The 27,310-nt window shown below is 47.9% G+C and overlaps 1 protein-coding gene across 1 annotated transcript; it reads left to right on the top strand.

The window, feature by feature from the left end:
• Positions 1-10,498: 10,498 nt before the first annotated feature.
• On the top strand, positions 10,499-17,628 carry LOC115319618 (putative nuclease HARBI1; the record flags this gene model as incomplete). The annotated part of the gene is made up of 4 exons (XM_040212088.1): positions 10,499-10,729; positions 12,336-12,474; positions 13,724-14,070; positions 17,482-17,628. Coding segments are annotated over 4 exons (864 nt in total), but the record flags the coding sequence as incomplete, so codon positions are not given.
• Positions 17,629-27,310: the final 9,682 nt, after the last annotated feature.

The raw sequence follows: 27,310 nt of genomic DNA, 5'->3' as shown, positions 1-27,310 counted from the left end.
CGAAGAAGTTTAATACGGGTAAAAAAAAGAAAGAAGACGAAAATACAATTTGAGTTGTAAGTCAGCGCGACGTGAGCGACCATTTTTCTGGTGTGCGTGCATTTTCAGCGTGAGTGAGTTTGCTTTTGCGCTTCTCCTACAATGCAGTCAGAGGCACCTTGGGCAACGGCACTGTGTGTGTGTGTGCGAGGGGTAGGGGGCAGGCAAACACAGCAGAATCTCGCTAATACGAATCTCTCCACTCCACTCCCTCCCCTCATTCAAAGTTACCCAAACATTAAACGGCAATGCAGTTTGGCACGACACGTTGCGCCATCTCGCGGCTGCCAAATAAAACACTGGATGGGCCAGAACGGCCAGGATCGCGGGGATTGCGGGTGGTCGTATTTATTTTATTTATTTTTTATGCACATACCTACATCGCCCAGGGGGCATTATTGTAGGGGGTTACATGAAAGAAAATGCATGACAAACAAGTGAAGCAACAAGAAAGCCTAAAATAACATAGAAGCTCCAGATACCTATTGGAAACAAAAGTTTTGTAAAACTGAGGAGAACATGTTTTCAGGAGAATTGACAATTGAGCTGTCCAGACGGTTCCACTCGCAAACAGTATGGGGGAAAAAAGAGTGGGCAAAAACAACCGTTCGGCAGTTAATTTCTCGAACTTTCATCTGGTGATCCGTTCCTTTTGATAGGTACTTTGGAGCTTGCATATACACACTTTTATCGATTCCGGTTTGGTCATTATAAATAGCGTAAAATGGCTTTAACCATAAAAATTTTCTTCGTTGGAAAAAGAGACTCCAATTAAGTAAGCTCTTAAGTTAGTGATGCTCAAACGAAAATCATAGTTAAAAAAGCACGTGTGAATGTGGCATTTCGTATCAACGTGAGCCTTTTTGGGAACTTTTTTTCATAAAAGTAAGCCCCGGTTTTGTCTCCATGACCTCACCGGGCTCCTGCGACATCTCGCCTACTCCTAGAGTTCCCCCAAACAATAAACGTCGCTACTGCTGCGTGAAAGACTGCCACAGTCACGAAGGTGATTCAAGCGTCAAACTAAACCGATTCCCTTCGAGATCTTGGGAAGCGACGTGGCGACAGAAGTGGACTATTGCAGTGCGACGCATCAAGTAAGTGAATTATACAGTGATTGTTGAACTGAACGAAAATGCATGTGCAGGCTTGGAAAGCGGTCCGACGAACTCGTTTTGCAGGCTACTCGGCAAAATAACAAATTCATACAAGTGCTTTTACGAGACACTTAGACAACCAGACAGGGAAATACGGTAGTAACAATCAGGCCGATTGTTGCTTTGCTGTGCCGCCGAGAATCAGGCGATTAGTCCTTCAAGAAGCGAGGGGCCCATTCGCCTGTTTCGGCACTCGTAGTTCTACGTGGGCGTAGCTGTTCGGCACACATGTGGTCACAACCAAAACCTTTTAAACCTGCGAGTTCTGAAATAGTGGATTTTAGAAGCACATGTGTTTGTTTCGGCAACCAAATTTAATGCCGAGTCTGGTAACAAATGTGACGGCATGCAGAAAACAGGATGCACAAGTTTTTCTTTAGGAAAAGATCATGCGAAGCATAAATATCCTTCTCTCACGCACACTTTCTTGCCTGTCACCTTTTACACCAGGCTTGCATATCAAATTACAGCCATTGCAACGTGCGTCCTGTTCTCTAGCATGCATAGTTTGGTTCCCATTGCCCACCTTTTATTCTAGCTGGGGGCGAGCGTGAGCAAACAGGAAGAGCGTGCTGCACCAGGCTGGGGCCGGGCAGAAACGATGCAGCCGTTCTGGTTGGTCTGGCCCATGGCGATCCCCGGAGCGTTCCACCAGCGAGGTTCGGATCACGAACGGCAGAAACGACTAGCCCTGGACATACCGGCCTAGGCAATGACGATCCTGGACTGGTTCCGCGGCGATGCTCGGGCTGTGACAGCCCGGAACAGCTAGCCCACGCAGCGCTGGCGTGGGAAGGACGATCCGCAGGCCTGGACACGGAGGCCGACTGCAAGCTCTGAACGACGGGCGACAACTAGGGTCGGCGGACCTGGAGTGCCAGCTCTCAAAGACGGAAAACTGGGAAGAACAGTAAACTGATTAGCTCTCTTCTCGCTGTATTGTTTCACTCCCTCGGCGACGAGCGAAACACATACCGTTCGAGCGGCGATTAATATAGAGCGATCCCACAAGTGGTTAAGACAACTCAAACAGGTGTCCAAAGGACAAATCAGTATGCTTGCCGGCTGACTAGGCTGGGTAACAAAGACTTTCGAACTGATAGCCGCCAGAAATTTTTCTTCTGAAAATCAATATATTCAGGCTCGTATCACTCACTGATGATGAAGCTACAAACGTCTTAGCAGAACTAATGTTACGAAATTGCCGGTTTTCAATGCAGCAAACACAAAAAGAAGCAAAGAAATATCCTTACCTTCTTCGTGACGACCGTTTCTTCATCCGGGCCAGATTGCCCAGTGTTGTACATAGACGCCGCCGACGATTCCCACCACTTCTAGCGACACAAAAGTTTTCAATTCGTTTTTATTTTATTTGTTTAACCCTTTATACCACAGTGTATTTTTTAGGATACATTCAATATAATAATGTTTTTTCTGGAACCCAAAGCATTACTCAGGCGAAATGTTTAACGTATCTTAGCAGATACATTTTCTGGTTTCGGTTTCGTAGTCTGGAATGTTCGCAGCCAGGGGATTTCCAGATACTCTGTTGGCGTCAACATAGATTCAGTACAGTCACTAGGTTTTAGAGACAGCGAAGGGAGAGTGGATTTCAAGACTGTAGAGATTACCAAACAAAGATAAAGTGAATGGTGGCAGAAAGCGATAGAAAACTAGCTGTTTTCTTATTACCTGATGGCAAGTGGGTTATATAGCCTCACTTTCTTTGCAGTGCGGAGTGAATATAGATTTCAAATTTAAATATTCTAAGCTTAAATGGTAAAACAAAATGGCTAGGTGGCGTAAGCTACCGCCCGATCCAAAGGGCTCAGCCGGATTCATCCATTCATCCATCCGGCGGCTCCGATGTGCAAGGCGGCGCCCAGGACGCGTATTGTCCTCGTCGTGCTACGCATTTTGACCTGCTATTACAAAGGTAAGTTGTACTTTGCTCTGAAATTTGTTAACTTTGCATTTTTAGAAGTTCTTAATTCCATAGCGCGCGTATTTTACCCTGAAACGTATGAAAGTCGGGGAAAAAGTACATAGTAGATATGCGTATCGCGTAAAGGCTGTTTCACATGCTGCGATTCTCGCCCGAAATCGGTGCGATTTCCAGTAAATGTTTGATTAAAATCGCAGTTGCACTGCCGCTGCGGCTCTGCGACTGGTTTCTACCAAGTTGGTATTTTGCCGCAGAGTCGGTGCGATCGCTTTCTTGTCATCCAGCCGTTCATTAGTCAGCTTTCATCCACGAAAATAAATGTAGACACATAACAGCTTCTGGTTTAATGTTTAATTGCGAAGTGTCTTGCGTTACGTACGACGTAACCCAGGTTAAGTTCCAATCACCGCCTTCCCTGGGTTCACGGGGGAGAGATAGGAGGCGGAAGGAGGGGGGTTTGGTATACGTGTTTCAGTGCTCTGTCCGGGCGTAACGCTAGCCACAGCGGCTTAATTATTAGAAATTCCTAGTTACATATTGCATTCCTAAAACATTTGTCCTTATTAAGACTTTTTTGTTGTATTTTAGACAAAGTCAAACGCGTCGCGTCCGGGTCCGAAGCGCCGGCCTTTCCGACAGAAATCGCGTGGTTGTTTGAGCATGGGAAACCAAACATTGTGATCGCACTCGCTGCGTCGGCTGTCGCACCGAACTTTTTTTTCACACAGTCGCTGCACGTGAAACAGGCTTAAGAGAGGAATCGCATAGTAGCTCTGTGATTTCTGTGGTGTTCCCTTCCGTGCTTAGATTTGGCAGTGTTTTGGTAGTTTTAAGCCGATAAATGTTTAGCCAGGTAAATAGGGTGGGCGATAGTTTAGGGGCGGGCGTTTACTTTGAATTTTCCATACCTATGCACGAGCAATCAGCTGTAATTGTCGGGATAAAGCTTCCTGTTTGGTGTGGTTTAGTACATCTCTATGTTGACCTGTTTACTTATAATATTTGACGCGGTGCTCTTTTCTTTTAGGTTTCGTATTCTACTGCTGCCCGATGGAAATTGCATCGGGATCTTTCTGCCAGACACGGAGTCGCGATCGTTCCTGTGTGGTTTGATTTCGTAAAGTGGAACAGTGTCCTATGCAGAATCTAGTGATAGTGAAGTGAGCGACGGTGACGAGGAGAACTTTCCATCGAAGGGCCAAACAACAGAACTTCCAAGCGATAACGAAACTGAAGGCGGAACGCCCGCCTGTACAGTTCTGTCAACGTCAAGAAAGAAACAAAGGTCACCGCCGCACGTTTTTGACTCGCAAAAGGAAGACCGGTGTTGTGTGGAGCCTGCGAAACCCTCTGTCGGCCAAATAAAATATTTTCAAGTTTTCATTGATGACAAGCTGCTCACGATTGTTGACGAGACAAACCTCTATGCTGTGCATCAGGCTGGAGCGTATGGGTGAACGTTTGTTACACTGTGTCGGCATGGTTACGCAAAGTACATATTCGAACTGAATCGTTGCATCGCCCCTTCAATTAAACACCTCATAAAATCAAATGTGGTGTTTGAGCTCTATACATCTTATTTATTTTACAAGAAAACATGTTTTCATTCAACACCCGACATATGTCCATAATGCGTGCTCAGCAGACGCACCCTGGTCTGCATGTCAGGCCAGTTTAGTGTGCCGTGGTTTGCACATTAGACTGGTCTGGTTTGATTTAGTGTGCACATCAAGCCATTCTAGTGCGCTCTGGTGTGCACATCAGACCACACTATGTTGGTTTGATGTGCGCACCAGAACACACCAGGCCGGTCTGATGTTTACACCAGCAAACAATAGGATACACCAAACCGGTCTGGTGGATTTTTCAATAGGGACTTATATTTTGCTCCGTCGGAGTCCGACCACATGGGCGGCATGTTCCCGACCCTCGGCCCCTGGCGTACGGAGCACGTCGATCGTTCTCCTAGATTTTGATTTTGTATGATTGTGACCGAACGTCACGTGCACTATATACGTTTCAGTGGCCGAGAGTTATTCTGACGCAATTATTAAATTTATTTCTGTCGACATCTGCCAGGGCATAATTCGCGGCTTCCGGCAGGCCATATTCGAATTTGTGGAGACGCACTGGAAGACGCCTAGCCCGTTCTCGGGCCTTGGCGCCTCGGCTTGCCTCCTATGCCTCCCAATGAATGGCGAAACTCTCTCAGTATGAATAACCTCTTCATCGTTTCAGTAAACATGTTTTCTCTCTCTTTCAATACACGGCTCTGCACGAATGTAAATATTAATCCGTCGTCGTGGCGCGCACCTAAAATCGACCGCGATACGTTGTAGCAACAACACTTAGAAGACATGGTCGCGGCACCTCCCCCTCCAAAATAAAACAAAAGAAAAATGCGAAAGAAGTAACAAAAACGTGATTACCAGTGGATCTAAATTGAGCCTCCTACCTCCCATGCAGCACAATATATTGTGCCAAAATTGGTCTCAGCATGGTTAAGGTGGCCTCATATGGTACTACCTTAACCAGTCTAGAGTGAGCATTTCATGATGCTGGCACTGAAGTGGCTATATTTCGGAAACATCTTCCGTTTCTGCCAGCGTCCAACCAATATCTCGACATCTCGGCTTCATGACGGCAACATTTGCCGTTCCTGCCAGCTTCCAAAATATATTGCTGCATCCCGGCTACATGACGGCTACATGACGCAACATTTGTCGTTTCTGCTGCCGTCCAACCAATATGTCGGCAAGGCGCGCTTCCTAGTCACCATACCAGACGGTTTACCCCTCACTAAACCTGAACGCGCCATCTTATCAACGGGTCTTTCCTTCGTCCCTTCACTTCAAAGCCGACCTGAACCTTTTTATTCACATGTGGAGACCGAACAATTATTCCGACGCCTACTCTTAGACGCCCACTTCACCCAGCACCCGTCCAATTTCAACCGCACAATTTTGGACTTCAGTAACCCGTAAACTACTGTCTGGACCCTGCCTCCCGGCAAACACCCCGAAACCGACAATTCAATCAAAGCATGCCGTAGTATTCTACCCAACTCTTCTAGCAACCTAATCTCCAAATCCCGAAACCCAACACCACAAGAAATAACTGCTCTAAAGTTCCTTCGAAACCGCACTGTCATCGTAATCAAGGTAGCCGATATTGGTGGAGCCGTCGCAGTCTGGTGTAGTGATCTATACTCTGAGGAAGCTCTCCGACAGCTCTCCGTTTCTGATTTTTACGAACTCTTTCCTCCGACCCCACCGCCGCTTTCCAACATAAAATTACACCTATCGTAGAGCTCCTAATTGAAACTAACTCCCTTCCCCCCGCCGCAAATCGCCTAATTGTTCGTCATCCCTGCACCGCCTCAATCTACCTTCTTCCCAAAATTCACAAAGCAGAATCTCCTGGCTGAACAATTGTGTCCGCCATATCCTGCCCCACTTACTTCATCTTCGCTTTTGTGGGTTTGGTCCTGCAGCCTATTGTAGAAAACCTGCCCAGTTAGGTTAAAGACTTAAGACATCCTCCAACGCCTGTCTAACCTGGCCCTTGACCCGGCACTATCCTTCCACAGTGGACATCACTTCTCTCTACACTGTAATCCCTCATGCCGAAGGACTACAGGCTCTGTCACATTTTCTTGATCAGCGTCCTTTTCAAAACCCTCCGTCTCACGCCGTAATCCGCCTCGCCGAACTTGTTCTAACACTAAATGCCTCCCGATTAGAGAACTCATTCTATCGCCAGTAACGTGGTGTAGCGATGGGCAAAAAGATGGGTCCCTCGTTCGCCAACCTTTTTGTCGGCTACGTCGAGCACTCGTTTTTTTAATTCCTTTTGACACCCGCCCCCACAATCTTATAGTCGTTATATTGACGATATTTTTGGTTTTGGCCCCCCTCCCGTGATTGACTGCTTCACCAATGCACTTTGTAACGCCCACGCCTCCCTTAAGTTCACCTCACTGATTTCGAAAACCTCTTTCAACTTCCTAGACTTACATTTCTCCGCCTCCGTAGGATTTGCAGCGACGACATTGATTTCCGTCATCAGCTTAAGGCTATGACCACCTTCTATATTGAACTTGGTTACCCACTTGGCCTTCTGCGCAATGCCAGCAGTGGCGTTTCTAACATTTTGTGTCACGAGGCCCTATTTCCCCAATCAAGGTCTAAACCCCCGTGCAACTCCCTCATCTTCACGTTCCGTCCCTCGATACCTAGGCTCGGCAAACTAATCATGGGCGCCACTTCCCACCTCGTAGACTCCAAAGTTCTTTCTACAGCACCCGCGCTAACTTACCGTCGACAGCCCAACTTACGATCCCTTTTAGTACACAGCAACCATTCCATAAAAACTCAAACTTTACTTCCCGGTACCACGCCATGCGGCGCCCTAAATACATTACGTGCAAAATAACCGGCCCAGCTCTCAACGTGCTAATGAGAATCCCTGACAATCACACCTGTAAATCTTCTAATCTGATATACATTATTTCCTGCACACTCTGTCCAAGCTTATTGTATGCCGGCGAAACTGACCACCGACTCCACGAACGCTTCAGAGAACATCGCAGACTCGTCACACTAGAAAGAGCGGGCCAACATAAACATGACATCTCCACGCACGTATCTAAGCACTTCTCCACAAATCACTCTGAACTTAAGATGCGAACATGCGTCATCAAATCAGGTTTCCATAGACCCACCTCACGGAAAAAAGAGGAAAGCAGATTAATTTTTTACTTAAAGACGGCATTTCCTTCCGGTTTCAACAAGAAACTTTCTTTCGGCTATTAAACATTCCCCTTTCTCCCGCTCCTTTCTCCTTTTTTTTTGATAATTTGGCCGGTCACGCGGGCGCTATAAGCTTCCCCCCACCCGCATTCCTCAACTTGGTGACTTCAAACCTCGCACCTTACTTGACGACTTTTCCTCTTCCCTCTCTTTCCCCAAAACGTCACATCTGTCACGTGTTACCTATGCCCCTTGTATATACGGTTTTCTTATTCTGATATGTAACCTCCCCTTCCACCTGAAGAAGACCGTTTGGACGAAACGCCGTTCCCCTTCTTTCCTTTGGCTCTTGTCTTTCACTTCATATCCCTACTAATACACTAACAGTGCCCGGCAGAACCCCACATCTTCAGATCCCGGCAACATGACGGCAACCTTTGCCATTTCTGCCAGCTTCCAAAAATATTGCTGCATGGCGGCTACATGACGGCGAGATGACGGCAACATTTGCCGTTTCTGCCAGCTTTCAAACGATATTGCTGCATCCCGGCTAATGACGGCTGCATGACGGCAACATTGACCGTTTCTGCCGGCGTCCAACCAATATGTCGGCATCCTGGCTACATGACGGCAACATTTGCCATTTCTGCCAGATTCCAAAAAATTGCTGCATTGCGGCTACATGACGGCAACATGACGGACACATTTGCCGTTTCTGCCAGCTTCTAAACGATGTTGCTCAAAATATATAAAGTTCTATCCTTGGTATATCTAAAGGATGTATCGGGCTCTGTTTTGCAAAACCGAATGACAGCACTGCACCAGCCAAATCGTGGCAACATCGCTGGGTTGCTACCATGCTTTAGCAATATTTAGGCACAGAAGCATTTTCACCTATGGAACCTTAACCATCAGACTTTAGAGCCTTAATTCATTGATGTTTCTTTCACCTTAGAGCGGAGCTCTTAGGCGCCCGTTTCCGGCTCCAGCAGCGTCGCCGACGGCGTAACCTTAACCCGTCGGCGTAACGGTTTTTCGTGACGCGTCACAAAAAAAGCGTTACGTGACGCCGAGGCGTCACGAAAAAGTGTTACAGAACGCCGACGCGTCACGAGAAATCGTTACGCGACGCCGAGGCGTCACGAAAATGTGTTACTCCGACGCGTTACGCGACGCCAAGGTGTCACGAAAAAGCATTACGCCGCCGCGTTACGCGACGCCGATGGATTCGAAAAGGCGTTACGCCGACGCGTTAGGCGACGCCGACGTGTCACAAAAAAGCGTTACTCCGACCGGTTACAGTTACGCCGACGCCCATGGCGACCGTAAAGGTAGCCGTAACGCGTCTGCGTAAGCGTCGGTGTGACGCGTCGCCGTCGGCGTAACCGCGCGGTGCATTATGGGAAACGTGCCATAATGCACCGTGGTGACGCGCGCGTTGCATTATTGGACGCCTTCAATAACGCATCAAGCGGGAGGAAGGAGGGAGAGAAGTGGAGGAGGATGGAGGAGGAGGAGGGACGAGGAGGAGAACGAGGCAGGAGAAAGGGGGCTCCCCTTACGAAAATGGCAGATCTGGACTTATATATATAAAAAAAAACAAGTATGGATATATAAAAAATTGGGCAGATTTGGCCATATCAGGCACATCAGTTTATATAAGCCTTATATAACCAGATCTGCCCAATTTTTTATGCATCCATATCTGGGTCTGCCAAATAGGGGTATATCTGCCTCCCATATCAGGGTGCTTTTTTTTTTTTATTCTTGCAGATTTGTTCTTAAAAAAAACCATGAAAGCCACACTTATGCGGTTTCTGCGAGTGAGTTATACGCCCAGGGTAGCTAAACTCGTGCAGCAAAACTTTGTGCCCGAAAGTTGCGGGACGCGCTAATTGGACTCTCGCGACGCTGACGTCAAACCGAGCGAGGTGCCAATCATTTGAACGCTCGTTTCTTCAAGATTGGCAGAATGTAGCAAAGTTATCGAGGCGCGCGAGGAGCGTGCGAGGAGCGCCCCCTGATAGAACGGCTGCGCCGATGACGTAGCGCCCGTTTGTCCCTACATCCCTACGCCAAGTTAAAATTAATGCTTTGTAAATTGTCCCTAGGTGACCTGGTGGCGCTCCAAATCCCTCCAAAGTTTGTGTTAAAAAGAATGTGATTCGAAACCTCGTTTGTCGAAGTTGTCGCTGACGTCAAAGTGGCGTTTCCGAACTTTGCGAGAGCTGTGGTTTGAGCTCGAAAACTTAGCTTCGAATTGAGGGGAAGTTAAACTTTGTCAACATGGCGGTGCCGTACGCTGCGGCCGAGCTTATATTCCGCCACCGTTGGCGTCGCTACCGAGACCACCGGGACGCCTTTCAACTCCCCGACGACGACTTTCGGCGACAGTACCGGCTATCGAAGAACGTTGTGCGTTGGCTCTGCGACGAGCTTCGTTCGGCGCCCGGACTCCGGACGCGGCGTTCAATCGCGTTACGATGACCGTGGAACAGCAAGTTCTCTGCGCGCTCCGGTTCTTCGGAACCGGTAGCTTTCAAGGCATGGTGGCGGCAGACGAACACCTGTCAGTCTCCCAGATGACAGTTAGCCGGGCTGTCAGAGCTGTTGCTGCTGCCATCGTGGAGTGCCTCGGCAGCGGCTGGATTAACTTCCACGCGGAAAGGAAGGCCGCCACCAAGGAGGGCTTCGCCCGAGCCGACGGCATGCTTGCCGGCGTCGTTGGGTGCGTGGACGGGACTCATGTCGCGATCCTGGGCCCGCGAGACACGGAGACCGTCACCAAGGCGGCCTACTGGTGCCGAAAGCATCACTACGCACTCAATGTTATGGTGGTAAGTTGTGCAGTTCCTCTCTTTTGCTATCCTATTTCTTTTTGAACTGTGTATACGGTGATTCGCCAGTGAATTGAGTAGCAAGTAATAATTCCTCTGCCGACAGCGCGCTCCTCAGTGATACACGCGCCGTCCGACTTTCTTTTGGGCGGCACTTAAAGGCGCGAGTGGAATGCCGTCGGAGGGCGCTTGAACGCTCTGCAAGAGTGCCGTCGGGCGACACTCTAGACATAGCCTTTTTAACTTTTATTTTATCTGTCAAGTTGCTAGCAAATATTCATTGAGGGACCAATTACTCCATTTAAAAGGTGCAAAATAGACAAAACAAAGTTCATCGAGTCATGATCTTGAGGCGCGACAGAAGTGTTTGGCGAGGTCGTCGCCGCGCCAATACCCGTTTGTGAGTAAAAAACAGCCTTGAATGCTTTTGCACTGTGTGTCGGATCATGTCCTCCTATTATGAGTATGACCAGTGAACACTGGGAATAAGCTACTTCGCGAAAGCAATATAATGTATGTTCGGACAAGCATTTTTCTCTAAACATCTGTGTAATAGGCAAACTTGTGAACGATTCTGTGCTGTGCATCTTTTGTGCCTTCAGTGACAGTATCCCTTAGATTTGGGCTTCTGACTAGTCGAGGTAACAGTGGTGTGTGGCAGTGATAACATTCAGATAATTCTGTATGTGACTGTTGGAGAAGAACTGTACATTTAAATTCCTGCATTTGTCTGCCAACATGTTTCTAATTGTAGTTTTACTAGCATACAAGAAGAAGACCATTCGTTCTTGAGTATATGCAAAGAGTATTCTATAGCTTGTTTTCTTCTCAAGACTTTGACACACAATGATGCGCAGAAGCGGTCTTGTTGAACTCAGAGATGCATTTTAGGAGAATGAGTTTGTTCAACAAGTACTGGAAGTGACTTAATGTTTGCATGGACATAATATTGGCGAACATCGCGACTTAATTAATATTAAAAATAATAGATAATGTAGACATGTTTCCCTATGATAACGAATATGTAGAACTCCGAATTCCGAAATTTCATGCCCACTAACTATTCCTCGGTGCCACAGTTCACCAAATTTTCAATATACCGAGCCCACGAAAATGAAGTCATTTAGAGTAGAGCAAATGAAGTGTGAGGCAGAAACATGCAGCAGCTGAATAGGTTGTTTGCACATGACGTCAATTCGCTATTTTGTTGTTTGTTTTTTCAAACAAATTTACTACATTGAAGGATTACATTGTAACCGGTTGAGATGATGTCAGCGGTGCTGTACGCATTTGAGGGGGCATGCAAATCCTTGGAGTGCTCGAGTTTGGCACACGCCAGACAGCTCGCAACAACAAAATGGTGGACGAAATTACGTCAGTGAAAACACCCTTTACACCACATGCCATTTAGTGTGAGGTAGAATATTAATTTGTACCGACAATGCTTGCACTAATAAAAATAATGTATGCGTCCTTTCTCCAAGTGTAACAAAATTAACCATGGGGAAGAAGCTTGGCCATGGATTGCTCACTCTTTAATAATTACAGCAGTGTGTTGGAATTCCATACGATTGATGTGACAAACTTCCGTCGCTGTCCTCTGCAGGTGTGTGACTACAAGGCACGGATCATGTACATAGACACAAGTATGCCTGGTGGGGCCCATGATGGCTACGTGTGGAAGCGGTCGTCCCTCCGAAGGGCGATTGAAAGCGGCCTCCTTCAGCCTGGGGAATTCCTGCTGGGTAGGAAATTAAACTAGCATTTCATAACTGTACTTGACAATGGGGTGAATGGTGAGGCCACTGCACTGTTTCTCATTGGCGTCTCCTGTCTTATGCCATAATTACCACAACAACCAACAAGGACACACGTGGACAAATAGTGACTAAACTGTACCTTGTACATCAGTATGACTCTTCATATTTTTAATAAAAAACAATCCAATTGATTGTTTTCTTAATTTTTACAAGACATACTAAAAAAATAAACTTATTTTTTCTTATAAAATGGGATTTGCACTGGTACATGACCCCATGCAGGAAAAACATAACATTTCAAGTGGCTGTGCAGATAACATAATTGTGTCAAAAATGTCTGAATTTATCATTTGCTAGTAGTTGTTCAAACCACCACTGTCAGCTTCTTACAGGCTCCGTGAGGAGGACATTCAGTAAGTCATATGCCATAGAATTGAAGTAAAGACTTTACTTAATATTCCAAAATAAATTTTGCCCCATTAATGTATGCTTCAGTTTATGCAAGTGATAGCATGGTTCATGTATGGTTCAGGTTGATGGAGGTATTTGAATCTGCGGGCAAAAAAGGAAACATTCTGAAGATTGGTCCTTTTCTCACCCCTGCCTGCAAGATGCGTGTTCTCTCCAGAATATATGCCAGGGGTGGCCAGAGTGACATGGGGTTAGAGCCACAGACAAAACAACAAAAGTTCGAAGAGCCGTAGGAAAAAAAGAGGAGGGCGGAGGCAACTTTTAAAAAAGAAATAATATGGAGGGAACAAGTATTATCGTTGACTACAACAAATAACACCAAGCAGCAGAAAGTTACTTAAATCAATAAGCAAAAATGAATGCTTTGGCTGGTTTGCTAGCCAGCTACTGCCCCTGACACCCGTTACGCGTATTCGGTTGGAAATTCTTTCTAGAGCAATAAAGGAAACAGTGTCACTGGACACATCAATGTGTCAAGGAGCAGTCCAGCTGTATGTACGTAGTGTAGCACTAGGCTGCCAAGACTGCGAGCATTTATTTTTAAGTTCTAGGAATCGTTTCGTCTTTGGAACACAGGAGGGGAGGGGGCACACTCACCCGAAAGGCGCAAGCCGCACTTAAACCCGCGGTGAGCCACATGCGGCAAGCGAGCCGCAGTTTTTCCACCCCTAATATATGCATTTGTGAGTGGTGGCCAAGGTTCATTTCACAATGCTTGATTTATTTTAGTGTCTGATGTCATGCGTTCTTGTTGGGCATGCAGGAGACAGTGGCTATGGCCTTGCCCCATGGCTGATTACGCCAGTTCCCGGCACGCTCCAGTCAAGCTCTCGGGAAGCGAGGTTCAACGTGGCCCACTCCTCCGTGCAATCTGGGGTGGAGCGCTGCATCGGCCTGTTGAAGAACAGGTTCCGTTGCCTCCACAAGCACCGGACCCTGTACCACCCACCTCAGACAGCTGCCACCATCATTGCAGCCTGTGCAGTTCTGCACAACATTTGCATCGCTGCGGAGGAGCCGGAACCCGAAGCTGAAGAAGGAGACGACGTAGAGGGCGGTTCAAGCAACGGTGGACCTGAGCCACAAGAACCGCCACCTGGGTCGCCACGGGTCAAACCATTAAGTGTTCTCAAAACACTGCAGCCTCTTGCACAGTTTGTTTGTTCACTATTCCGCCAACAACTTCGTGCCTTTCTGGTGGTAGCCCTGTGGGCAATATGAGCTGAAACATCTGACCTGGTTTTTTTCTGCGTATGCACTCCCAACATGCTCTATTTTCTCCAGTTTTGACAAATAGTTTGAAATATAGCACCTTCACTTTGTATTTCATTCCTGGTTTTCACAATAATTCTGTCAAAAACAGGCAGGCATGACAAAGAAGTGTGAAGGACTTTCAGCTCATATTGTCTGTCGCAGTACATTCATAAAAACACAGACAGTGAAACATATTTAAGATTCTAAAACTACACTCACAAATATAATTAACAAATTAAACTTCGACATATTTTATGGGAGCTTTAACATCACTAAGTTTCTTTAAATTATTCAAGGCCATAGACATGTCAGTCACAGACAATGAAACACTATAAAATGAGTCTCGTTCGCATGATGGGCAAGAGATTGAAGCACCTACCAACATAAGACATTTCCACTCACCTTATGAATAACGAACAGAAAAGCTCACGGCAAGTTCTTGCCTTGGGCATGACACTTTGTCATTTAAAAGATTTTGCAAAAATTACAAACCATTAAGTTCTTTTTCTTCCGAAAGTGTGTCCGTACCCAGTTCACCTAGTAGCCAGGTATGGTTATACTAACGTTTCTTTCCGAGGTGTCGGTCATACATAAAACTAATGTAACTTCTCTGGATGTTTTAAAGTTGATTAGGTTTCAAAGAATTAACTGAAACCTAGGCAGTAGATGCAAAGTCCAGACCTGAGTGGACATAGCATACAACACGAGCACAGATTACAGTATTTTAAACTCTCAGGTAGTTCTAAAAACCATGCCAAGCATCCGCGGTGTTGAAGCGAGCATAGCATTATTGTGCGAGTCCATTCGAAGTCTGGAGCCCGATAACATGCCAGGATCATATATGACAAAAATTTTGTTTACTTCGGATATGCTGTGCATGGAACGACAAGTATGCACTCTGTTTTAGACTAAATTTGATGACGTTAGTCTTTCTTGAATTCAGCTTAGGCCGTTATTTGAAGGCCACGCATTGACTGCTCCAATATTCCTCTGCAATTCCATGCAGTCTCCTTCAACCTTGCGATATATATTTACATCGTCAGCATACTGTAACAATTCAGGGAACTGAACAGAATCAAAATTATCATTAGCAAAAATATTCTGCAAACGAGGACCAACATTATATCCTCGAACGACTCCAAAAGTTGGAGGTGTGCGGGGACGACAAGGCTCCCGAAATATGGGTAACGTTTAAGCGCCCTGGCAAATAACTTCTGGACCGTTTGATGAACCCATCAATAACACCCTATTCAGATATCTTAGTTGGAAGCAAATCACACAGTGCACATTTGGCTTCATAGAGTGCATATTGAGAACATTGAAAAGTGCCCATAAATAGAAGCTCGCCATTTTCATTCCAGATCTTGATAAATCGCCCCTGTTTAAATAGAGACTAGTCACTTTCACTGTTACTCTTGCCAGTATATTGACATGGTTTGAGCTTTAAGATGCATGCAGAGGTGCCTGTTGCAGTGATAAAATTGCTGCACCATTTGCACCCAACTGTGCAAAAGTGTTTACCTTGCTACATTCTGCTAACGTTCAGCTTAATGCGAAGAATATGTGCTAACAATGCTCCAAAAGCTCATTTTATTTTATCAAATTAGAAAGTATCTTAATGCATCACTTCACTGCCAGATTGTTAAGTTACGCATGTGGGGATTTTCATAACTTTTGGGTATCGCTGAATGTAATGTGTAGTTTGATACGACCTTCGTACCGAACGTGACTTGGTTCTGAGAAATTTTGGAACATTGCTCATTGTTTGTGGTGTGTTTGGGCAGTTTAAATAGCTCCATTGAGTAACCTTTCACCATTTACTGATGCACTGCAGAAAGGTTACGCCTGCAAAGTGAACATCGCAATTTCGTGAATTTTGCTTCGCTGCAGTGCAGCCTAAATTTAAGGGGTGATGTTGCACATATAAGCTCTCTATTTCGTCGACTGATGACTTTGTCGGTGACCTTGTGAGGTCGATTCGTGAAAGACAGGACAACGGACTTCGTTGGGAACCTTCGTTTTACTGACCTAATGGCTCCCCTCGCGCCAGCCCCTGCCCCTCATCTTCTTCTTCATTGTAAGCGGACAAGAGTCTTATGTCAGTCCCTGTTCAGTTACAATTATTTTACAGGTTCTCAACTGCAAGTCAAATGTGGACTTGAAAAAAAAATATGCCTGGGTGAGTGCTGATTGGCACCATATATGTGACAGTAAAGTTTGCTAAATTAAACTGAGGTATTAGTTTATCTGCTAAACCAGAGAATTCTGACAAGTCGCGTGTATTGCTGGTAGTAATTATGCTTCTTTCTTTTTTTCAAATTCAAATTTTAGTTGAGGATACTTCGCACTTGAGTATCAGGAAAGGGTTGAACATTCACATTCACCAAACGTGGCTGGGCTTCTCTTTAGGTTTAATTGTTATGTTTCGTTAAAACCCTTTTTACGTTTAGTTAACACCCACCTTTTTGTGGATGTAGTCGGCAGTGAAATGAATGCTTGGGAATAACACCAACAATTTCAGCTGAACTTTTTAAAGTGTTATTTATTTTCCACATGCTTTCTTTGTGCCATAGTGAGTCTCTGCATGTAAGATATATTTTTGAAATTTATTTATGCTGGGAAGTGGCTCTACAGAAGGGCAAAGGCAAAAAAGTGTAGCAGTTCCAGGTGAGGAAAGACCAGCAGCTTTGAATCTTGGTCGGAACCGAATGTGTTTATTATGACATGCTTGTCATAATTTTTGGCACATGAGCCACAAAAGCATTGTATTTTATTTAGACAGGCCAACACCTGATTCTTAACATAGTATTTTGCAGTCGATTGAATAAGATTTCAGATTATGCTTATGGTACAAAAGTGTTTTTTCTGCTCCAAACAGTGTTCCAAAATGACCCAAATCATTCCCATCACTGGTGTTTCTAGTGTTCTAGCTCACCTTTCACCCAGGTGGAGGGATGAAGTCGTCATGGTACCAATTATTTAAAGCCGACGTTGGGCTACCTATGTTGTCATGGCGATACAGCACCCTTGCAGGCTGACTCTCACCTCCCTATGAAAGGTCACCCCCCTGTGAACATGACTAAGAAAGGTCTCACTGCGGCCTTTCTTAGTTGTGTTTTCTAATCCCCACAAGGTAATTATGCATCTGAGGCAAGAATCCACGTCCAATGGATTGTTTCTTGATGCCATGTCGCTCTGTTACCAACATGTCTTCTTGACCATGCAATTTGTAATTTTAGTACACAGCAATTTTCTTGTGACTTGCAGGACGGAGCTGCTGTGGCTGCACCACACGAGCGTCACATCTACGTGAGGGGCCTGGCTGTGAGGAATGCCCTGATCGCGCAGTTCCCTCAGGCACGACGACGGCAGGCCGGACCAACCCGACAGCGGCCTTCACATCGTGGACAATAACGACGAAACTGTCTGTGTTACTAATTTTTTTAATTATCTTTCTTTGTCTTTCAGTTTACCTTTTTGTTTTGTATCATTTACTGCATTTGAGCCCTAGGAATGCAAAGATTGAACATTCTGTGGAAGCACCTTTCCGTGTGTAGTTTTGTATTTTCAACGTAAACTGTAGAAAAAAAAGAACCTGTAAAGTGTGCCGACTTTGTTTTTCTAAGTTCAGTCTTAGCCGAAAGAGGTCACTAATCAGATCAGCAAGATGCAGGTAGAGAGGCATACCTACTGCTCTATGTCGGGGTTCTCAGAGTTTTCGACGAACCTATTATGTACATCTCGTCGGACAGCCAGTGCCTTGCTGTCTTGTGTCCTTTGGTGTGTTGTCATAGCTCTAGGCCATGGCCATTGTAGTGCTGTGGGCAGTGATGCAAACGAGAACAATGCAATTACCAATAAGTAATGGTACTGTTTAACTTCGTAACTAGTAAACCATGTATTCAAGCATATCAGAGCCTATATCTGCCTGCCCTGAATGACAGCTGAGGAACCCCTCCCGGTCCCGTCACTGATGTTATAAAGCATTGCAGTATTCTACACACCTGGTAAACTATCATGTGCATACAGGGAGTCTTTGGCTTATAGTTATGTATCAGTGACTAGCCGATATCTTCTTGAAGAGCGCCCTGTTGTGTAATTTTGTATATAACCTGTGAAACATGCTGCAACTTTAGAGTCGCAGAAGTTTAGCGATAAGCGGAAGGTCTATAGAGTTGGCGCTGGAGTGCCGATTGGTTTCGTTTTGTCCTGCTCATGCCGTTACTTAGATGTAGAGCAGGGCAATGAACTTGAACGCGAGGTTTCCAGAAGTGGTTTAATGTTGCAGCCGTGCAAAAGGCGGCAGCAGGAAGTAGCAACGCCAAAGGAACATGGCGCACATACTACTCTCGAACACAGGGTCGCTCCAAGGGCGGCTCCTTGCTGGTGGGTAAAGAGCAATCCCCCCCCCCCCCCCCCATTGGCACTTTAGACGAAGTCATTCAGATAAACTGGCCATCTGACATGGCGAGAACTATAAATGGGAGGCTGTTCGGCTTGTGTCGGTGTGTAAGTCGTGCGGCCTAGAGGAGTCGCTGGCCTGTGGTTGCTCAGTAGGCTCAGAATCCAAATACCGGCACCACATTTGGTCCGTGTGTCGCCACAGTTGCCGGCCGTCCGGTGTTTTAGTCCGGTATGACAGTGGCCCTACCAGTTCAGCAACAACTGCGGGATCCCAGCGTGGTCCAGAAGCATAGTTCCGCACATGCACTGCATCGTCGGACGAAAAACTGCGTGCTGGTTCTTGCTCTTCAGTGTGGACGGTCCGTCCGTGGTAGTCTCTGAACCCCGTCTGGGTGCACTCTGTCCAGGAGTGTCTTGGACGGGGGTTGAAGAGCAACTCTACAGGGCTCCTTCCCGTACTTGTGAATGGAGTGACATGCTACCGGAGAAGGAAACTCGTTAGGCGTCCGTACCAATCGCTCTGGATGATTCGCTTCAAACCATCCTTAGTTGTTCTAACCGTGTGCTCCGCCTGCCCATTGGTGGCTGGATGCAATTGCGCAGATGTCGCGTGGTGAATCAGGCCGCTTGCTAGGAACTGTTTGGACTCCTCAGACACTAACTGCGCTGCATTGTGCGATAAAATAGTGTCATGTAGTCCATGAGCTACAAAAAGGCGACGCAGGCACTTGATGACCGTGGCACTGGTCATGGAAGACGCCGATATCACCTTCAGCCACTTGGAGAAATTGTCCGCAGCTATGAAGAAAACGCGCCCCTGAAAAGGGCTAGCAAAGTCTATTCGAAGACGGGACCACGGCGTCCTCGTTCTCTCTCAGCGGTGCACGGGGGCCTGAAGGGGATCTGGTCTCTACGCCTGGCGTGCACCGCACGTGTTCATCTTGCGTTCAATATCAAATTCCATCTTCGGCCACCACACGTAACTGCGGCTGAGGGCAATCATGCGGACGATCCCTGGATGCGCGCTATGCAGTGCCTCCAGTACCTGAGCTCGGCCTTCAGTGGGGATCACAACTCTGTTACCCCCAAGAACACACCCCTTTTTCACCGAGATACCATGCTGTCTCTGTTCATAGGCCTAAAACTCGTCGCCCAAACGCTCCGAAGGCCAACCCCCCAGTGCCCAGCTCAAAACACGAGACAGCACAGGGTCTCGCCACGTCAAAACAGCGATGTCTGTGGCCTGCAGAGGAGGCTTCGTAGACATCTCCAGCATGAAGACCTCTAGTAGCGGTGGTGGAGCACGGACATTCGCATGCGAAGGCACTCTGCTGAGTGCATCAGCGTTGGCGACCTCCTCCCCCGAACTGATGGACCAGTGTGTAGCTGTAGACATTCAAAACAATGGACCATTTGAGGGGCCAGAATGGGTGGGGTCAACTTGTCAGACAGAAAGATTCCCAGGTGAGGCTTGTGATCTGTTACAATCACAAACTCGCGAGCATAGAGATGGTCGTGAAATTTCTTCTCGCTCGACACTGTGGCCAGCACCTTGCGATCGATCTGCGCGTAGTTGTGCTCCGCCTACGATAGAGTATGTGAGTAAAATGCAATGGGCACCTTCCTGGAGTCGTCCAGCTTGCGGCTAAGCGCTGCCCCAATGTCCACAGGGCTAGCATCACATGTCAGGACCACAGGATTGGTTGGGTCGAAGTTGGTCAGAACTGTGTTTGAAGAAAGGAGGCTCTTCAGTGCATCATATGCTGTTTGCTGCCTCCCTCTTGAAGTCCACACTGTCTTCTCGTCCTGGAGTCGGTGGAGGGGCTCCGCAACTGTAACCTTGCCCTTCAAGAAACTGTGGTTGAAATTGAGCAAGCCGAGGAATGCTTGTAACTCTTGCTTGTTTTTGGAGGAGGTGCCTCGTCGATTGCTGCAACCTTTTCATCTGTGGGAAATATGCTGGCAGCAGTCACACGGAAACCCAGGAAGTCAGCCTCAGCCTTTTTCTTTTTTGACCCGGAGGCCTGCATCCTTGAAGCGCTGAGGCGCCTTGTGAAGTCGAGAGGCCAGCTCACCTTATGCGGCAGCAGCATTGAGAATGTCATCAAAGTAAGGAACTGCTCCGCGAATGCTCTTGAGGAGGCCATCTATTAACATCTGTAAAATTTCAGGAGCACTCGTTACACCGTACCCCAGGCAGCACAAGATATTGTGCCGACATTGGTCTCAGCATGGTTAAGGTGGCCCCATATGGGCCCAGCTTGACCAGTCTAGAGCCAGCATTTAGGATGCCGGCACAAAACTGGCTACGTGACGGCAACATTGGCCGTTTCTGCCAGCGTCCAACCAATATTGCGGCATCCCGGCTACATGACGGCAACATTGGCCGTTTCTGCCAGCTTACAAAAGATATTGCTGCATCCCGGCTACATGACGGCAACATTGGCCGTTTCTGCCAGCTTTCAAAAGATATTGCTGCATCCTGGCTACATGACGGCAACATTGGCCGTTTCTTCCAGCTTCCAAAAGATATTGCTGCATCCCGGCTACATGACGGCCACTTGACGGCAACATTTGCCGTTTCTGCCAGCTTCCAAAATATATTGCTGAAAATATATGAAGTTCTATATAGGGCTCTGTTTTGCAACCACCGAATGACGGCACTGCACCAGCCAAGTCGCGGCAACATCGCCGGGATTCTTCCATATGTACTAGGAATACTTAGACACATAAGCATTTTTGCCTATAAAACCTTAATCATCAGATTTTAAAACCTGAATTGATTGATGTTTCTTTCATTTTCGAGCTCTGCTCTTAGGCGTCCGTTTCTAGCTTGAGCGGCGGTGCCGTCGGCATAAAGGCACGACCACATTGGCGTTTCGGAGGCCTGCGGCGCGACGGTCGTCGCTGCCGGTTGCCGGCGGAAACCAGTTTTCGGCTTCAACGTCACGACGTGCGGCGCCGCACACCCAACCGCTCCTTGCGCGGTTCAGAGCTAGACGCCGCACGCCGCAGAAGAGAGGAGCCAATGGGAGGTGGCGTAGATAGTGACGTCGCGATGCCATGGCAACGCTCAAGCCGGTCCTCGGCGCGTCTCGAAGCGAAGGACGTGTTTCGTGTCGTCTGCTCCCCCTATTTCCCCCCGATGCCTTCCCCAACGGAGCGGTTCCTTGAAACTAACCGCTGGGAATTCGGAATTACAAGTGAGTTTCTCCGTGGCACTTGTTGCATGTTGTCTCTGTTGTGACGGATGTCGTGTTGATTTGGTGACACTTTCGAGAGTAGCCTTTATCTCTGGCGCGCCGCCGGGGCAGCAAAGCCCCAGCGGCGCGCCAGACCTGTCCTGTCCTTCGGTGTTTCGGTAGAACCAACTCGGCCGGACCCAAAACCTGCGCCTCCTTCCCTTCAGAGCGCGGCGACGTCGCAAGATCAACGAGCAGGCTAGGATAATCACATTCACGCTGATCTACAGGTCATTATGAACTCCTACCGTCTAGACAGCGAGTGCGGAACGGAAGAATCTAACGAAGAGCAGACGACGAAAGAGCGGGAAATCCGAAGGGAGGCTCGATCGCGGGATCCAGTGCTGTCACGTGCCGCCTGCAAAACGGAGGCCAATGTGGACTCCTCGCGTTGGGACGCCGGACGGCGGTGCCGCCCGGCGGCGCCGCCCGGCGGCGCAGTTCACGCCAGTGTGGTCGGGCCTTAACAGTAAAGCGTCGGCGTAGCACATTTTCGTGACGCGCCAGAAAAAAGCGTTACGCGGCGTGTTACGCGACGCGTCACAAAAAAGTGTTACGCGACGCCGACGCGTTACGCGACGCGTCACGAAAAAGTGTTACACGACGCCGACGCGTCACGAAAAAGTGTTACGCGACGCCGACGCGTCACGAAAAAGTGTTACGTGGAAACGTTACGCGACGCCGAGGCGTCACGAAAAAGCGTTACGCCTACGCGTTACGCGACGCCGAGCTGTCACGAAAAAGCGTTACGCCTACGCGTTACGCGACGCCGAGGCGTCACAAAAAGCGTTACGCCTACGCTTACGCGACGCCGAGGCGTCACAAAAAAGCGTTACGCTGACGCCGAGGCGTCGTGGAACGCATCGTCATAACGTTTTTTTGGGACGGCTCCGCCACGGCGTCGCGTAACGCTTTTTCGTAACACCTTGGCGTCGCGTAAGGCGTCCGCATAACGCTTTTTCGTGACGCGTTGGCGTGATGCTTCTTCGTGACGCCTCGGCGTCGCGTAACACTTTTTTGCGACGCGTCGGCGTAACGCTTGTTTGTGACACCTCGGCGTCGTGTAACGCGTCGGCATAACGCTTTTTCGTGATGCGTCGGCGTACCGCTTTTTCGTGACACGTCAGTGTCGCGTAACGCTTTTTCATCACGCCCTTGCGTCGCGTAACGAAAAAGCGTTACGGCGACGGCGACCGTAACGGTAGCCGTAACGCGTCGGCGTGACGCGTCGCCGTCGGCGTAACCGCGCCGTGCATTATGGGAAACGTGCCATAATGCACCGCGGTGCCGCGCGTGTTGCATTATGGGACGTGTCCCACAATAGACCAAGCGAGAGGGAGGGGGAGGAGGGAGGAGGAGAAGGGACAAGGATGAAAAAGAGGCAGGAGGAAGAGGGCTCCCCCCTGACAGCTCCCCCCGCCTCCCTTCTACCTACGTCACTGCTGTATGAAAATATCAAAATAACCCGCTGTTACTGAGCCCCGCAACTCGACCAAAGCATGAGAAAAAAAAAATAGAAATACAAATAATTTTTTAGCAAAACATAAAAACTCAGAACAAATAACCAATAATTAATTGAGATATTGCATATCCTCACATATAAAAAAAATCAAGTTAAATTAAGATGAGCACCCTGTTCCTTTTTTTTTTTTCTTTTTTGCACATAAGTTGACGTAGATTTCAGTCAGCAAACAAAGGTTATCATGGAACGTATAACAGGAAAAAAAGCTGGGACATTATGTCTGCTCGCCCAAAAAATTGACTTCAAACTGCGTAGAGAACAAGATAACTCCAGTAATGGCTGGCCACGGTAGCGACACCGGCCGCCGAAATATAAACTGCAGGAGAGTAGGGTCGAAACCGAAACTATATGCCGCAGTCGTATACTTGTCCGATCTAAAGCCACAGCCAATCCAAAGTCTAATCCAAAGCCACAAGCAGCTTCTGGAGTCTGGATTCTTTTCCGTCCCGTCCGTGCAGATAAAGGCCTGTTGGAACCTTCAACGTGTGTGGGTCAAATGATTGTTTAGGTACAGTCTCCGGCGATATAAAAGACCCACTGGGAGCGCGTGGCCGAGGCAGTGGCTGGCGGGGGCGCTACGAGCGCTCCGGGCAATTCCATTCTGCTTCGAGGGGAGGACGCGCACTGGGGGCTCAGCACAAACTGATAAGCGCGCTTTAGCTGAGCCCTGAGTGAGCGTCCTCCCCTCGAAGCAGCACGGAACTGCCCGGAGCGCTCGCAGCGCCCCCGCCAGCCACCGCCTCGGCCACGCGCTCCCAGTGGGTCTTTCATATCGCCGGACACTGTAAGTTTTCTCGATTTCATATTCATAATGCATGCCCGAAGAGTATCATCTACATGAGCTGGATGATCTTCCGAGCACTGTAGCTTACGTTGCCACCGTAATTCGGATAATTTTTAACTGTTTTCGAAGCTTGAGCGGTCTCCGCAATTTCGGTTCGCGTCGCAGTTCTGGGGGATGCTGGCTGCCTTCGGGAAACGATCGCTATCGCTTGTGTAGGCTGTTCGTTCAAGCCTTGCGTAAATGCTAGCCGCTATCTTGAGAATCCCGTGAATGTTCTGCGATACCGGAGCACTGCAGAGACGCTGATCAGATTGTTTCGAAAGTTCGCGTTGCTATCGGCGAGCCCTTCGGACACGCTGTAAGTGCCAGGCGTGCTAAACTGAGCTGTGCTGTCAAACGCTTGGATACGGATCTTAGAACGAACGCCTTGAGTGTGTTCGGGACGGCGACACGCGTGAAGAATTGGATGGTTTTTACTTTGACGTGTCGTCTCGTCCTTTCTCACGCTTGCGACAGCGTGTCTTGGTCAGCGCGCGCTGGCTTTTTGAGCTGCGTCCAGCGGGATGGCGCGGTTGGGGTGCTGGCGTTTAGCGGGTTTCAGCGGGTTGTTAGAACACGCTCCAAGCTGGGCGTTGTCGTAGCGCTCGCGTACGGCGTGTGCCCCGCGCCGGCCTGCTCTGCGTGTCGTCGGTGTCCAGGCGTGCGGGCCTAGAGTTGCTTAAAAGTGTTGACAGGACTCTGTTAAGCTCGTCACTTCCGTTGTTTTCTCCCCTACGGGCCCTGCATATATGTCTAGCCTTGCGAGCCACCCAGAGTACTACTACTGTAGCTAATGAAGATTATTATTGTTTGCCTTAATGGCGTTTTAGTTTACCCTGGTCATATTCGCGACTTCGAGAACCCGGGGGTGCACACATACTTTACATGGCTGAGGAAAGAGGTTATCTGTAAACAGTGATAGAGTGCAGGCTAGCTGGTAATTAATTGGCATCTTATAAACCCTGAGATGTTGGTTCGTTTTTTTAGTGTTCCCTATATCAGGGTTTACAAGATATAGGTTATACGATTTGATTAAAATGCTCAAGAAAGTTGCAGTGTAGAAATCGCACACCTGGCAGGTGCGTTGCTTGTATAGTGGACAGCTCGCAAAGAAAACTCGCACGGCTGTCCCTTTTCGTACTCCGAAAACGGAAGCTTTGGCATGGTCAGCACATTAACATTCTGTGGTGCTTAGCTGGGGGGGGGGGGGGGAGGGGGGCGGCAAGCAAACAATTTTCAAGATGCAATTGCTCCCCCCCCCCCCCCGCACACACACACAGATGTTCAAAACTTCCGCTGCTGCCGCACCCAAAACAGCCATGACATCTATCGTCTACTTACAAACGTGCACATCATTCGATTAAAAAAAATCTACAGTAACAAATGGCCGGGGACCAGTGGCGTACCAACTTGTTTTTGAGTGAGGGGCAAACGATACCCGCCCCCCCCCCCCCCGAGCCGGGGGTGGCGGTGCCCTTGGTATCCCTTCGGCGCCGCCAACCCGTGTTTGCCCTGCCCAGAGGCGGCTGTTTAAGGGGGGGGGGGGGGGGCTACAACACACATTCCTTGCCCGTCACCCTGAGAACTAGGGGGGCTGGGGCCCCCCTTGCCCCCCCGGTTGGTACGCCCATGCCAGGGACTTTTCAAGCATTCCCTCATCTAGTAGTGTTGAAAATGTTCAGAAGACGTGTATAGTCTTGTGCTGAGGTCATGGGGGCAGTGGCATAGGAAACGGGGGTTCTTTTTTTTAATAATATTGTTTACTGGAAATGGCTGATTTTCCTGCAGCCCCCCCCCCCTTTTTCCTATGCCACTGCCCCCATCACCTAAGCACAAGACAATACACGCCAGGAATTGCACGCTGCTCCTAGTTTCTTTTTTTTTTTCTTTCATCAATAAAAATATTTAACCCTACAAAAAAAAATTATTGCCAGAACTTTTTTTTCTTTTCTTTCCTTTTTTTTTTTTTGGGGGGGGGGGGTGATGTGTTTGGGATTCTCTAAGTTTTGGAGTGGGTACAAGATATACCACCCTTTCCCCTAGCATTGGGTGGAAGTGCACCACCCAATGCTAATTAATTATGTTTTAATAGAAGCAAAAACATTTGCTTGAAATTATTATAATTCTGAGACCAGAACCACCAATATTTTTATAAACTCGTCGAGGCTCAAAGCCGGTGTCATTCACAACACAAAGTTGAGAACTTCTAAACCACTCTGTACCTAGCGCGACAAAATGGCACCACACGCGAAGTGCTGATAAATAAAATCCAACACACTCAACGGCTTCGTGCCAACGCTTTCGTACCCTCATCTCCTAGTACACCCGTACAGCGTCCGCGCCTCCGTACGCAATCCGCACTCACACTAGAGTCTACTCACACACTTTGAGTGCGGATAAGAATCCAACACAATCCGCACTCGGAGTGCGGATAAGAATACAAAATTATTCACACTCGGAGTGCGGATTAGAGTCCACCAATATCTATACTCGGTGTGCGATTAGGGACAGCCACAAGCCAACTCTCACACCTGCCAGGCGCTCTCACTTGTACAGTGGAGACGCATTCAAATCAAGGAGATCCAGCTTTGAATGTGAAGGCTTCCTACTTCAACTTTTAAATACTTGAGGTTCTGTAAAGTTAAAGGGAGTCTCTTATAGCATTTTTGGAACCATGTCTAAAACCCAGTGCTAGGTACAATTTTAGTCTAAAAGGCTGGTCCACACTGTTGCTACCCGCTAGGACTGAGTCTGACAAAACCAGTCTTCAAGCCTCTTGTGACAGCTTATGATCGTGCTGCGCAGCAGCAATGTTATTCGTAAGCAACTTAAAACCCTGTTTTGTTCAACTTGGTTATAGTCGGTTGCAACAGTGTGAACCGGCTTTAACACCTTAGGTGAATGTAATCAACAGTAGCTTCAGGATAAACTTGCGCATTGTACTACCCCAAAGTATTTTGACCACATCTCCGGTGTTGATTCTTGATTTCTATCCCAGCACTACAGAATACGTCAAAAGGCTTGTTGATTGCTGTGCATGTGCCTGTCAAGCCAGCTGTGCTATTTCTAGGTTGTGTTTAATTTGTTTTCAAGTTCCCGGGATCT

The sequence above is a fragment of the Ixodes scapularis genome, unplaced genomic scaffold, assembly GCF_016920785.2.
Source record: "Ixodes scapularis isolate PalLabHiFi unplaced genomic scaffold, ASM1692078v2 ptg000769l_1__unscaffolded, whole genome shotgun sequence".
Classification (NCBI taxonomy): Eukaryota; Metazoa; Arthropoda; class Arachnida; order Ixodida; family Ixodidae; genus Ixodes; species Ixodes scapularis.
This window is presented reverse-complemented; position numbering and strand designations above follow the sequence as displayed.